Source organism: Mastigoproctus giganteus, chromosome 11 (genome assembly GCF_048544385.1).
Source record: "Mastigoproctus giganteus isolate SK-2022 chromosome 11, ASM4854438v1, whole genome shotgun sequence".
In the NCBI taxonomy this organism is placed as follows: Eukaryota; Metazoa; Arthropoda; class Arachnida; order Uropygi; family Thelyphonidae; genus Mastigoproctus; species Mastigoproctus giganteus.
Window position 1 is genome coordinate 74,882,130 of NC_143585.1, and position 14,264 is coordinate 74,896,393.

At 33.5% G+C, this 14,264-nt stretch overlaps 1 protein-coding gene across 1 annotated transcript in view; it reads right to left on the reverse strand.

Annotated features, from left to right (window-relative positions):
* Mon1 (vacuolar fusion protein MON1 homolog) overlaps positions 1-14,264 on the reverse strand; it is an 87,618-nt gene that overhangs the window by 25,880 nt on the left and 47,474 nt on the right. Inside the window, exon 6 of the mRNA XM_090385127.1 lies at positions 2,224-2,505. Coding sequence (XP_090241253.1) covers positions 2,224-2,505 — 282 coding nt within the window. The remainder of the gene's footprint in view (positions 1-2,223; positions 2,506-14,264) is intronic.

The window sequence follows — 14,264 nt, forward strand, 5'->3', positions numbered from 1 at the left end:
AGCATGCCTGGACAACCCGCCACGACATCGACCCACACCGCGATGTCGTGGTTGTGGACAGGTCCCACCATTACCTAAAGCGCACCTGGTTGGAATTGTTAAATATAAAATGCTCGGATGCCTCTTTGAACAGGAACAGTGGTTGCCAAGTTAACCCCATCACAGAGGCAGTAATTCTATCCATAGACAAACGCTGGCCACATCACCACCATATGTCACAGCCACAAACATCAACAAACAATTAACCACGCGCCTCACGCACCATCCTGGCAGTGCACATCTCTATTCCAACTGCCATTCATGTATTGAATCTGAAGAAGGCTGCCTCCCAGCCGAAAGCTTATTAATTGTAATTATGTTTAGTTTGCTCTGAGAAACAAAATAAATTTTCGTAATGAATCCAGAGCACGTAGGCCTTTTTTACTAATTTCATGCTTATTTACACTGTGCATGAATTCTTATAATAGCCTAATTGGCAGCTGGAATCATGGAAGCATAGGTTCAGAAATGAATATTGCTGCAAACAGTATCTTATAATTATTGTATATAAAAATAATAAACATGAGATGATTTTTAACTTACATCTCATCTTTGTGTTCTATTCTACAACAGGGCACATAAAGATAAGATGAAACCTGGCTGCCCAGTACAAGAACATTAGTCACATCTTTTTGGTAAGTTACTTCTCTAGAGATAGCATTTTAAGTTAAATAATGTGTGAACTGACTTTCTCTGATGGATACTCTATAAAGTCTAAGCATGGTTAGTTATGAACAGAAAATGAGGTTTTTAATTTTACTGCTACTAACATTATACTGATAGGGGTCGTAAAACATAGTTATACTTAATTATAAAAGGTTACACAAGGTCAATCAACCTGCAAGTGAATTTTGTCCTCAGAAAACCATTTTTAATGTTTTTTTGAGTTTTACACTCAAGCTGTGGATTTTAAGCAAATAATAAATAAAAAGAAGCCATAAATTTATTTTTAAAGAACAATAAACAAATTACTTGGCCAAACCCATAGAATTCCTCAGGAAGTTACTCAATGATCATAATGATGAACATCACCAATGAATGATTATTGTTGATAATCACGTCAATCATCACTTATGATTTACGTAGCAATTGGTGATAATTATACTGTTTTAAAACAGTTTATTTGTTACCTTTGACAATACAGGATATTTATCTACACTACATATCAGCAAATGCAAAGCTATAAATAATATTTGGAAATAATGACTAGATGATTAATCATCAATTTAAGTACATTTTTTGCCATCACAATAATGTAAGTCTAAATGAAACAAAGAGAGCTATTCATCCTTATCTCCTGTACCTAACCCTGTTAGACTTATTTACTTGAGCCCTTAACCTTGTAATGGTCATGCTGCTAATTGTAACAAATATGGTTGCATGGGACCTGACAGGTGCCCAACTTTGTTTTTGATTTCTAGAAAATGGTTTTAGGTTTTAGAATTATGCTTGAAGTGCATACTTGATCTTTTACTGATGAGTTGCAATACTTATTAAAATTAAATGTGAATTTTTTATTTTTAATGAAAAAATTTGAAAATATAAAAAGTGTGTTTTTTACGTTATTTCAGTAATATAAAACTTTTATTAGTTCTGCTGAAAAAAAAAAAAAACTTCTTACAACCATAAAATATAAGCCGACCAGACTAGCCGAGTGGGTAAAGTACCTGCCCGGCAACCCAAAGGTCGCAGGTTCGATTCCCGCCTCGGGCTTGCATCAAAGTACTGCAAAAACCTTGGGAGGTGCAATATGGCCACAGAAGCCGATGCGCCAACAACTACCAAATCAAAAAATAAATAAATAAATAAATAAAATAAAATATAAACACAAAACTAATGGCCACTTCCATTTTCCAGTTCAAAAAACTGTTAAGAGCACAACAACTTAAATTTATGCATGTGCACATATTAATGTTTTAATATAATAATAATACAGCACATCCAGTAGAGAAAATAACTAGATTTTTAATACTAAGTAACTTAAGACTACTTAGTATGAAAAATCTAGTTATTGTCTCCATTGAATGTACTGTATTATTATTATGTTAAACCATGGAATCCAGTACTACAGGCCAATTTTCATTTAATGTTTTGTCATTAAACACAGTATTATTCTAAATACAAAATATAGCTAACAAAATCTTTTAAAATTCCTCAGAAAATTTTCGTATATAATAGACTTACCCAGCCCATCATTGTTTCTTTCTCTCCAGCATAAAACAATGACTTCAGTGGACGAGAGCCATTATACATTCGATGATGAAGGTACTGGTAAAGACCAAATAAACGTTCATAATCTGCAAGATTTTCATAAGGCGCTTCAATTCGAGGTCCTGTAAACTGTGCTGTTGACCTAGACTTATAGAGAAAATGTCGAATTTCTGGGAGACCAACTTCAGCCACTGAATATCCTCTGCTACTTAATGACTTGTTAATTGCTTCTAAACAGTGATGTCGTTTCAATCTCTGTGATGAAATATAATTTCAAATTTATATATACAGAATTTCCCACACAAACACTGTTTTTTTATAAAATAAATATTTAATTAGACATAATAGAACAGGAATACCACACTTAAAGATACACTAACATACCACAGCATAGTCAAGGCATGATCAACTGATATATGCCTACAATAATATTAGTATTAGTATTAGTAAAGGCCGCATGGTGCAAGAAAGCCTATGGCTTATGCTGCACCAGCCAAAAAAATAAACAAAAACCCGAAAAAAAAAAAAAAAAAACTTCTTACAACCATAAAATATAAACATGAAACTAATGGCCACTTCCATTTTCCAGTTCAAAAAACTGTTAAGAGCACAACAACTTAAACTTATGCATGTGCACATATTAATATGTTTTAATATAATAATAATACAGCACATCATATATAGTTATGGAAATGATAAATGGTAGTCTATTTTATGCAGCAATAATGAAAGATTTGTCATTATTTTAAGAGTATTAAATTATTAATTTACATGAGGTATGTTCAACAAACGTTCTTACATCATTTGCTGCTACTAATACTGTACTCTAATATAAAAATTACATTACTAAAAAAAACTAGACTAAAAAATTACTCTGTAACTTACAATGATTACAGAAATGAAGAAATCACTAAAATCCTGTTGTTTGTATCTTTTATCTCCATAAATTTTTAATTAACTTTTTTAAATTTAAGCATTTTTTAAGTGGTTAATAAAATTTTTTAAAATTTTATGGATCCCTTAGGTGATTAAACAAAACTCATGACAAACAGCAAGAAAACATTCTGTCATCTGTACTCAAATTTGCATATCACTTTAACTTTGCACTCAACACTTTAAATTATGCTCTCAATAACAAAAAAGAATTCCTGCTAATATTATTTAAGGATGTACTGTGTCTGTAAATTTCTGCTGTTGACAAAGGAGGCGGTTGCCTTTGGAAGCACTGGTGTTGTTTTTTTCTTATCGCTTTTAACTCTGTAATATTTATATATTTTTAATTTTATCTATTTATTATTCTTATTGCTTTTAATCCTATAGTTTTACAAGTGTATTTCTATTTTTATATTAAATTTAGAGTTGCTTTATCCTGTATTTAATTTAATTTTCTTAAAGTTTTTGTCATATATATGGGCTTGTGCATTTACTGAAATTATTATGAGTGAAAAAAGAATATTCAATCTATCATTTACTGTTATATCAAGGGAATGGAAATTTTACCTTAGAGCCAAGTTCTTATACCATCCTAACTGCTTTGAAGTAAAACATAATTGTTTTAGAATTAAGGCAGGTACACATATTGTTCAATTAATATATGGCATGGGAAATTTTTTGTCAGAAGGCTGTGGGACTGTCTATCACCCCACTGACAACTGGTTTGAGGTTAATGGTTTTTATTTCTGCTGTCACTTAAAAAAATAAAATAGTTTATGGGATGTATAAATGTCATTACTCCTTGAAATGATAATGTTGTATGAAGTTGTTGGTTTGAAAAATCAAATTACTCAAAGGAAAATTTATCTTGGGAAAAGAAACAAGAATCTACTGTGACTCTTGATTATCCTTGTGAAGATTATTCATGGAACTATGAAAATACATCTGCTATTTACCAAACTTTTGCTAATATTCATAACTTCGCATCTGTTAAGGTGTTGTGGTTTCTGAGTGACAACTTGATCTTTTGTAATGTAAATTTTAGGCATTCAAATTTTCTAACTTTATAGTTGTAGGCCAAATGTTTCTAGGGCCTGTTACCTTATCCCAAGGTTGTCTTCACCTTTTGCAAAGGCTTTTAATACTCCAGGCATATTTTTTTTAAATTTTGAAGATTTCACAAATCTGATCACAGAAACAGAAATATTAAATACATAACAAAAAAATAAATTTTTATTTTTAGGTGTTTCACGTGATACTAACATATAATATATTTAAGCTTTTGATTTGAAATACATTTTGTATAAAAACTGATAAAACAAAAAACAGTTACTGTTTTTATTCATGTGGTCCTTTTTCCAAATTCATATCTCAACAAGTCTATATTCTTATATGAAGAATCAGGCTGGAATAAGGTATGCCAATGAAATTAAATGAGTTTTTTCTCAATTTTTCTATTTCTGGCAACCCTTTTTTCAGCAAAACCAAAACTGGTGACTGTTTTGGTTTTGTTGAAAAAGGGTTAATTTATTATGGTATTTTGCATTACCCACCTTCCATACAATATTCTTGGATTGCATTCCTATATAGAGGAAGAATATAGAGCAGCTCAGAGCTGTGGCTCTAACAGTTTTCAATTGTTAATTTTATAATCAACATTGATAGAGCAATTTTCACCAATTTGTATCTGACCAGAAAAATAGAATAAAGATGGTTCAATTCTGACAGCATTATACACATAAAGCTCATACCTGCAAATTTTTAGAAACTGGAATTCCTACAACTTTTGATACATATCCGCCTTTTTTCAGGAACACCGTGGAATGGCATTCTGTCATTTCTTACAAATTAATAATAATAACAATGCATGTCAAACACCACAGCACCACCACATGTGTTATTATGAATCATTTTAAAAAATTAAATCATACTTAAAAGTTATTTTCTTCATTTGAACACTATTCAATGCAAGAGTTGTCACTTGAGCATTAAGCAAAATAGCAGCAATCCACAAGGCAGAATATGCTAATCCTGCGGGAGGTAATTATTGTCAGTAGCTCTACTGTCAAGGAAATGGGAAATATGTTGTGCTAAAAGGATATGTGGAATAGAACCTGTGTACATCTGCCAGGGGCAAAAGTAGATGACACCGCAGAGCATCTTTTAAGGGCACAAAAGTTGATACTGTTGTATATGTGGGCACTAATGATATTAAGGAGAAAGAGATCTGGGAACTTGCTAAAAAGTACAGTGCAACGTTGGGAAAAAAACCATGAGTTAAAATTGAATTTGAAAGTATCTGCCCAACCTGTTAGTATACACAGACTAACAGGTTAAGTAGACCCACAGGAGGAGGTGGAAGTGATTCTTGCAGTGCTTCTACTGGAAGATGCAGGAACTTGGAAAGCAAGGTTTTGGGAATTTCAAGCCCTGCTGTGGGTCATCATGGAAGAAGTAAATATATGGGCTGCGTTAGGGTAACTAAGTGTAAGAACAGGTACATGTATACTTGCATGCACACTAATTGTAGGAGTATAGTAATTAATTGGATGAAGTACAGATAAAATTATAAAATGCAGACATTGCGGGGATATTAGAGCCGTGGTGTCACTCAGATATGAGGGAGGCAGAATTTGAATATGGGGAGTATAATTTATACAGAAATGAGAGACAAATCAGGGTGGGGGGAGAGGGTTATGCTTTTAGTTAAGAAGCACATAAGATCAAAGGCAGTGCATGCAGTTGACACGTGTGGCCAGTACAATGTTGAGTCAGTTTGGTGCAACATAAACACTGGGAAAACAAAAATGAGAGTAGGAGTTTGTTATAGGCCTAATGACTGTGTTGAATATAACAAACAACTATAAAGAGAAACAGATTGGGCCAGTAAATCAGAATGTATATAATGGGGGATTTTAACTTTCAAGATATTGACAGGAACCTGTGAGTTGGTCACTCACACACACTAGTAAGACTTTTCTGGATTTACTAGTCCAGAAAAGTCTTACTAGTGTGTGTGTTACTAGTCCAGCAGCATGGTAGAGAAACAAAGAGGAAGCAATACACCTGATCTGATTCTCAGCAGCAATTTTTCATGCTTTAAGATGCAGGTAAAAGACCCTCAGGGTGGCAGTGATCACAGTGTGCTGATGTAAGATTTCATTAAAGACATAACTACTATCAAGGTAAAAGGGAAGAGCTTCTGCTTTTGTGAGGGTGAATAACAGACAGTGGTCTCAGACAGTTTTTAAATTCTGTGCAGCGGGATCATCTGATGATGTTAACAACAGTGAATATTAAATGGGAAGCATTCAGAGAAGTAATCATAGAAGCCACAATGGGTTTCGTACCAACTAAGAAATACAGGCTTATTTAAACTTAAATAGATGTCAGATGAAACAATGGGACTTGTGGCAGAGAAGAAAAATGCAATGGATGAATATAAATTATCAGGCGATACAGAAGTCTATAGTAGATATAAAATAGTCTGTAATCAAGTTACAAAGGTGTTTAGGCAAGCTAAGGCAGATTACAAGAAGTCTCTGCAAAGAAAAGCAGCAAAGATACTTCTTTACTTATATTAACAGTAGAAGGAAGGGGTTGAATTACATTGGTCCACTTGATGTTCATAGTTTAACTGTTGATGATCTTGCTCAGGTTACTGGCAAACTGAATAAGTATTTTGCATCTACATTCATGCATGACGAATTTTTAGGAGAGGAATGCCAGAAGTTGATCAAAATCTAAAAGTGAGCTAAATGATTTTGTGATAACTGATAGGAAAGTGGAAAAGAAATTGATGAATGGACTGGAGACATGCAAATGTATTCCAGATTCACAAAGGGGGGTCAAAAGGTAGCATGTGTAATTACAGACCTGTTGTTGTTGGTTTAGGGATTTATTAGGTGCATCAGCAACTATGGCCATAGTGTGCCATACATATGGTAAGTATTAATGCTATTTCCTGTCAGATAGAGATAATTGCAAAAAATAGTACCAGCAAGTTAGTTTTTAAATAGTTAAAGGTGGTGGAATACATTACTCATTTTGAGAAAGTAAAAATGCTTGAGACATTTGCTTTATTGCCTAAAAGTGAAATAAGCGTAAGAGGGTCTTCTGTTGTGGCTGGAGTGAAAAGATTCTGGCTTCTGGCATTCTCTTGTATATTTTAGACATTCAACAAGGATATGTTGAAAGCGCTGCATTGCAGTGATGACACTGGGGGGGGGGGAATCTCCCCTCTTAATAGATAACTATGAGTGATATTTGTGTGACCTATTCGTAGGTGTGTTAATATTACCTCCTGTTGTCAAATTGAGTTGAAGCTTGAAAGCCATCACTTAAGTTTTGGCTTGATACTCCGAAGTTTATTGTTATATTGATTTTTCCATGATAATTGCCACTGGTACATGCATTTTCTCTGGATTATTGACAATTGGAAAGTACCCTGATATGGTACTTTCCAATTGTCATTGGGTGGATTTTGCAGCATTGTCAGCTAATTCGTTTCCTGGAATTCCCATGTGTCCAGGGACCCTTACAGACCTGTTACCTTAACTTCAGTTCCGGGAAAAATAATGGAGTTTCTGGTAAAAGATATAATGTAGGACCATCTAGACAGGAATGCAATTATACTGCAGTTAGAACATGGATTTGTTAAGGAGAAATCTTGTTTGATCAATCTGATTGGATATTATGATGCAGTAACAAAGGAACTGGATGCAAAAAAATTATTTTGATATTATATATTTGGATTTCAGGAAAGCTTTTGATAACATTGCACATAAAAGATTACTTTAAGTAAAAATAAAATGCAACAAGGCATCATATCTTTAAGAGTATAATAATCAATATATTAATCAACATATTGAGTATTACAGCTCTGATTCATACTATCTAAATAATCAATATAATATTGGTGTAAACACACACCATAGGCAACTCTTAAACTAAAAACTATGTTAGTAGTATGAAAGGCATCATTTTACCTGCATCTCATATTGTGCTCCTCATTCACAATGAGTTGCCATGTATTGCATTACCTGGAATAAGTAATGCTTCACTAAATGAGAAGACTATTGTTACTTATTCTCAGTGGGAACCACCACCCAGACGGCACCATTTCAAGGTTTGTTGGCCCTTCATTGGTGGGTGGGCAGGTACCCTGGTATTGCAGACATGACAATCCAGTTATGAAGATAATCCCACAATATGAGATGCCAAAAGGTGTACGTGATAATATTTAAATAAAAATTAAATGCTACTTATTCGAGGTAGCACAATACATGGCAACTCGATGTGAAGGAGGAGCACAATATGAGATACAGATAAAATGATGCCCTTCACACTACTAACATAGTTTTTTGTTCAAGAGTTGTCTATGGTGTGTTTACACCATCATCATCATGAACTTGGTCCGGCTTAGGTCTTTTAAGACCTGTTCTGTTGTAGCTATTGGAGGTGGTCTTGATCTCGCCATCACTGTCTTGGTCGACCAACATCTCTCTTGCCTGTAGGTTTGTAGTTAAAGGCTAATTTTGGGATCCGGTCTGGGTTCATTCTTTCTATGTGGCTGATCCATTTTTCCTGATACCGTTCTTTGGTGGTCTAATCTTGTAAAGCCTAATAATGGTCTTAAAAATCTCATTTGTGCTGCTTCTAGATGTACACAAACTAGATAGATAATTGGGTCATAAATAAATCTCGTTTATTTATGACCCAAGTCTCACAGCTATAGAAGAGGGCTGGTTTTGAATTGATATTGTGCAGGCGTAATTTTGTTTCAATTGTCATTTGTTTTCCAAAGTGACGTTTAATTGTTCCATTCATTTTATTATATTTTTGTAGTTTAGTGTGGCTGTCTTTCCCTTCATTTGATATTAAATTTCTCAAATAGGTGAAGTCAGATATTTGTTCTATTATTTTATCATTAATAACAATTTTGACTCTTTGTATGTTTTTTCCACATAATCCCATTGATTTTGTTTTTGAGGTGGAGATTTTCATCTCGTACTTTTTACCTATTTTATTCAGTTCATTTGCTGCTATCTGTAGTTCATCTTCGAATTTTGCAATTATAACTTGATCATCAGCATATAATATAGTTTGGATTTTATTCCTGTTATTTATATTTCATTGTTAATTGTTTGTTTCCATTCTTTAATAATTTTATTGATGTAGATATTAAATAAATTTGGTGATAGTCCACATCCTTGTTTGACTCCTTTATTGGTGTTAATTGGGTCTGATAGTTGGCCATTAGAATATTTTATACAGACTTTTGAGTTTTTATATAGGCTTTGCATCGCTTTCCGGAGTTGGGTTGGGATATTTTCTTCACGTAGAATCTGCCAAAGTTTTTCCCGGTTTACATTGTCATATGCTTTTTCATAATCAATAATAATGCTCCTAAAAACCAAATAAATAAATAATAATAATAATAATAATCAGCTGAAATGTTGGTAGATTGAATTTTCTCCTTTTCTCCAAAATTTGTTCTAATGAGAAAATGGCATCTATTGTGCTTCTCCCTTTTCCGAACCCACATTGTTCTTCTTCTAAGAATTGTTCACTGTGTTTATTAAGTTTATTCTTTAGTATATTAGAGTATAACTTTGCAGCAGTTGACAACAGTGTTATCCCTCTGTGGTTGTTAGGGTTATTTCTGTAGCCTTTTTTTGTGTAAATTGATTACTATTCCTGCTTCTCAATTTTTGGGTATCTGTTGTTTACATGGGTTTGGGTATCTGTTTAACATGATGTTAAATAATTTTAGTAGTATGTTTTTTAGTAAGGTGCCCCATATTTAAATAGTTCTACATTCAAATTGTCTATGCCTGGGCTTTTTCAGTTTTTTGATTTTTGTAATATTAACTCTAGTTCTTCCATTGTTATATTTTCTTCATCTTTGGTTACTACAGATTCATCTTCCAATTCCCTAGTGCTAGGGTTATACCATAGTTTGGAATAGTTTCCATTCTGCTTTGGAGATGGAGTTGGTTTTTATTTGATCATTTGTGTCTAGTTGTAATTTCTTAAAAATTTTAAAATCTCTTCTCTGTGGACCCGTGATATCTTTTTTTTTTTTTTAATTTGGTTTTTAGGAGCATTAGCAACTAAGGCCATGTTGCTCTGGGATATGCGGTGGTCATTCCCTGACCTTTCCGCATCCTCCGTATTTGGTGGTGATGGGCTTGAACCCCGGTCTAATCAAAAAGCGTGTGCTATGCACTGCTGCTCCTTCCCACCTGGCTACGGAGGCGCCAAACCCGTGATATCACATTCTAAAGATTTAACAAATTTATCCCAGTCATCTAATCAGATTCTTCTGGTTAGTTTTCTGACTTCTGCTCTAAGCTTTTTATATTTTATGTGTAGATGTAGGTCTTGAGTTTGTAGGAACAGTTTATAGGTCTTTTTTCCCTCTCATTGATTGTTTGTTTCAATTCTTCATTCCAAGTTCTTAGCCAGTTTTTATTTTTTTATAGGTTTATATCCAAGACTTTCTTCAGCAGCTCCCAGAATTGATTTTTTCATGTTTGACCAGATTTCCTCAACATTATCAATTTCATCTTCCAACAAATGTATTTTTAATTTCTTAGTAGTTTTTGTTGGTATTTTCTTCTTTTTATTAACATAATTTCTTTTTATTTTGAAAATGCTTTCTATTAGGTAGTGATCACTGTCAATTTCGCTGCCTCTGAATACTCTAGTGTCTCTAATTTTGTCATTTAAATTTTCATCAATGATAATATAATCTATTATAGACTTTGTGTTTCTTGCTTCCCATGTGAATTTATGGATATTTTTGTGTCTGAAAAAAGTATTTGTGATTTTAAGTTTATTAAAAATGCAGAAGTCTGTCAGGCATCTTCCATTATTTTTGACAATGGGTTCGCCTTCTGATCCTATACATTTGTCTACTGATTGAGCACCAACCCTTGCATTAAAATCTCCTGCTAGTATGAGATATTCTTTTTGTTAGTTAGGTCTATGATCTGTTGTAATTCGTCATAAAATTCTGCGGTTTCATCAATGTTGCCTTCTTCTGGTGTGTAGATGCCAATGATTGTTATTGTATAAGAGAATTTTTAGTCTTAATTTCAATATTCTGGGGGATATCCAAGAGTAATCTAATATTTTGTTTTCCCATTCTTTCTTTATTATAACAGCAACTCCCGATGGTGCCCACATTTCACTTGGTATGCCAGAGTATATCATTATGAAGTTACCTATTTCTTTGGAACCTTTGTTGTTCTTTTTTGTTTTGGTAATGACTGCTATGTCAATATTTCTATTTTCTAGTTCCATCGTCAATTCATCTAATTTGTGATTTATTCCCCTAACATTCCAAGTTGCTACTTTAAGTTCCTTAATCATAGTCCTATATCCATTGCCTAGGTCGTTACCCTTGAGATCTGTCCAGTTTTTTCCCTTGAGCTTATTTTGAGTATTTAGAATGTTCCCTGGATGTTACCAGCCTTTTGCGGGGTAAGTCTAGTGGTGGGGCTGTCACCTTATAGTCTCTAGACAGGCTTCAGGTACAGCATTTCCTCTGTATGTGATGGGATAGTTATACCGCTGTGACTCGGTTGCCAGAGCCTCGTCTGTGGAAACGGGTCAGTTCATCTCAAGAAGGTGAGGTTGACATTTGGGTAGGAGAGGTTATGGAATGCAATGTCATCACCCCTTGAACACACCTGTGTTTAGTGTTTACACCAATATTATATAAAAGATTACTGTACAAACTACAGAAATTAAGGGAAAGTTACTGCTCTGGATAAAGGGATGGTTGAGTTAGAGAAGACAGAGAGTGGTTATAAATGGACACCGCTCTTTACGAAGTAATGTTATTAGTGAAGTCCCCCAGAGTTCAGTGCTCGGCCCATTGTTGTTTTTCTATATTTTTTAATGAGGCTGATGAAGGTACATCAGACGTCTAAGTTGGTAGATGATACAAAGGTTGGTAGGGTATTTAATAGCAGTAATCAGGTAAACTACTACAACAAGATTTAAAAAAATTTGGCAGATGGGTTTGCCCTCTTGCATTATATGCCACTACTACTACTAATAATAATATTATTATTTTGTCCTATTTCATAATATTAGTCTCTGTAACTTTTTGTTTACTAGGGAGGAAAAATGTACAATATTAATATATACGAAAAAGTGAAAATGATTATTAATTAATGGTACTTTCAAAATGAGGCTCTGCAAATACATGATATTAAAAAATCTTTATTAAGATTTCTTTAATATAAATAAACACACATATCTGTTTGTGTTGCCTTTCTATGTCTCTTATACTACTGGCATTTTTCCTTTTGCATGAAAATTCTTATCCAACCAATTCCTAAAATTAGTAATAAATCCCCCCCACCCACTTTCTTTCTAATTATTGTCTCCTTGCACTCACCTCAAATCTTTCTAAAATAATGGAAAGAGGTGAGATAAATGCAAACATTATCACTAAGGAGCAGAGCTAAACAATGCTTAGCCACTTTAAAATCTGGCATTGTGTTTCTTCTTCAGTCTTCCAGTTCAACAGATACTGTTCTACATGGATAGCTACAACTTCTTAAATATCAAGATAGGTTTTCAGTGAAGGAGGAGAAAACTTAATTAAATTCAATACTTCCAAAACTCAGTCCTATCTTATTTCTCACAAAAAAAAAAAGAAAAAAAGAAAAAAAGAGAGGTCTATTGCTTTCATGCTCATCTTCAACTGTGCTCAAATTTCTAGACAAAATAACATATCCACCATGATCTTTGGGATGCAATTCATTCAACTATGGAGGATGACTGCAGGGAGATGGGGGCTGTCAAAGATAAGCTTGATTTTGAAGGGGATTCCTTTGACCTGGTTAAACCAATTAATTAAATGGCAACCAAAATATGTTTTGAATATGGCAACCATAACTAAAGTCTTTATTTACATTTGCTATCCACCCAATAGTAAGAGACCCACTAATTAACATGCTTAGGTTAATTTACTCAGGATTTTTCCCTGCTGCACATGAGCAGAAGTTTGAACTTGCAATCCTCATGGCATTAACATCACGGAGAAGAGTTAGATGATCCACAGAAATGTTTTACTGGCATATATATATATATTTTTTTTTTACTTTAGCAATCAACATACAGTCAAGCATTCTTTTCCAAAATAAGCCAGTTTCATCAAAATTAAACACTTTCTCCATTAAATAACTACTGCTACTGTATCAGCACCAGAAGCCTCACCACTCACTTTTACACTATGCAAATTAGGACAAACTTTAAATCTACTGAACCACTCGCAATAAAACTTCTCTCTGTTTCACCCCTCTTTACTTTCAAGTGTCTATAAAGACTTTTAGCTTTTACAGACACTTGAATTTTGATTGATTTTGGTCCTCCATCCATACAAACAGCAACTGCTTCGTCTTGGCTAATGCAACAATAGCAATAACAGACATCTTAGAGATTCAGAACTTTTTCACTTGTTCTTTACTTCAGTTGTATTGTGATCTTTCACTATGGTGTTCATTGTGGATGCAGAGAAATCCTAAGCATGTGCAAGATAAGTTATGGATTCATCACTCTCATGCCTCTGTACTACATTTCTTTTGAAGACTAAATTTATGTTGTTTTTTTTAGTAATACTAGGACACTAGTCAAATCATGGCAGAGAAACAACTGTGTTTTTTCTCTTCCACGATTAATTACAAGGCAAATTCTGCAAGAATAGAAGACATGAAATTAACTGCAACAAATACTGTACACAATAAACAAGAGAAGAAACACTCTTTCTCATTAGAAAAAAGTGATAGTTGCAGCCCATTATACAGCCAGAACCTTCCTACAATGCTTGTAAGTAGTTCTCTCATAATGTTAGATTTTTTTTTAAAATTAAGTTTCAATCTCATATAAAAGCAGGAAACATGAAAGTTGGGGACTGTTGGTATATCAAGTATATCACAACGGTTTGGATCAAAGTTCTTAGATTAATTATCTACCTATACTAAAGCTTGCCAATGATTTATCATTGTAAGCTTTAAAAATTCTCTACTTGAGAATTTCACATGTTAATTATTATTTTAAGT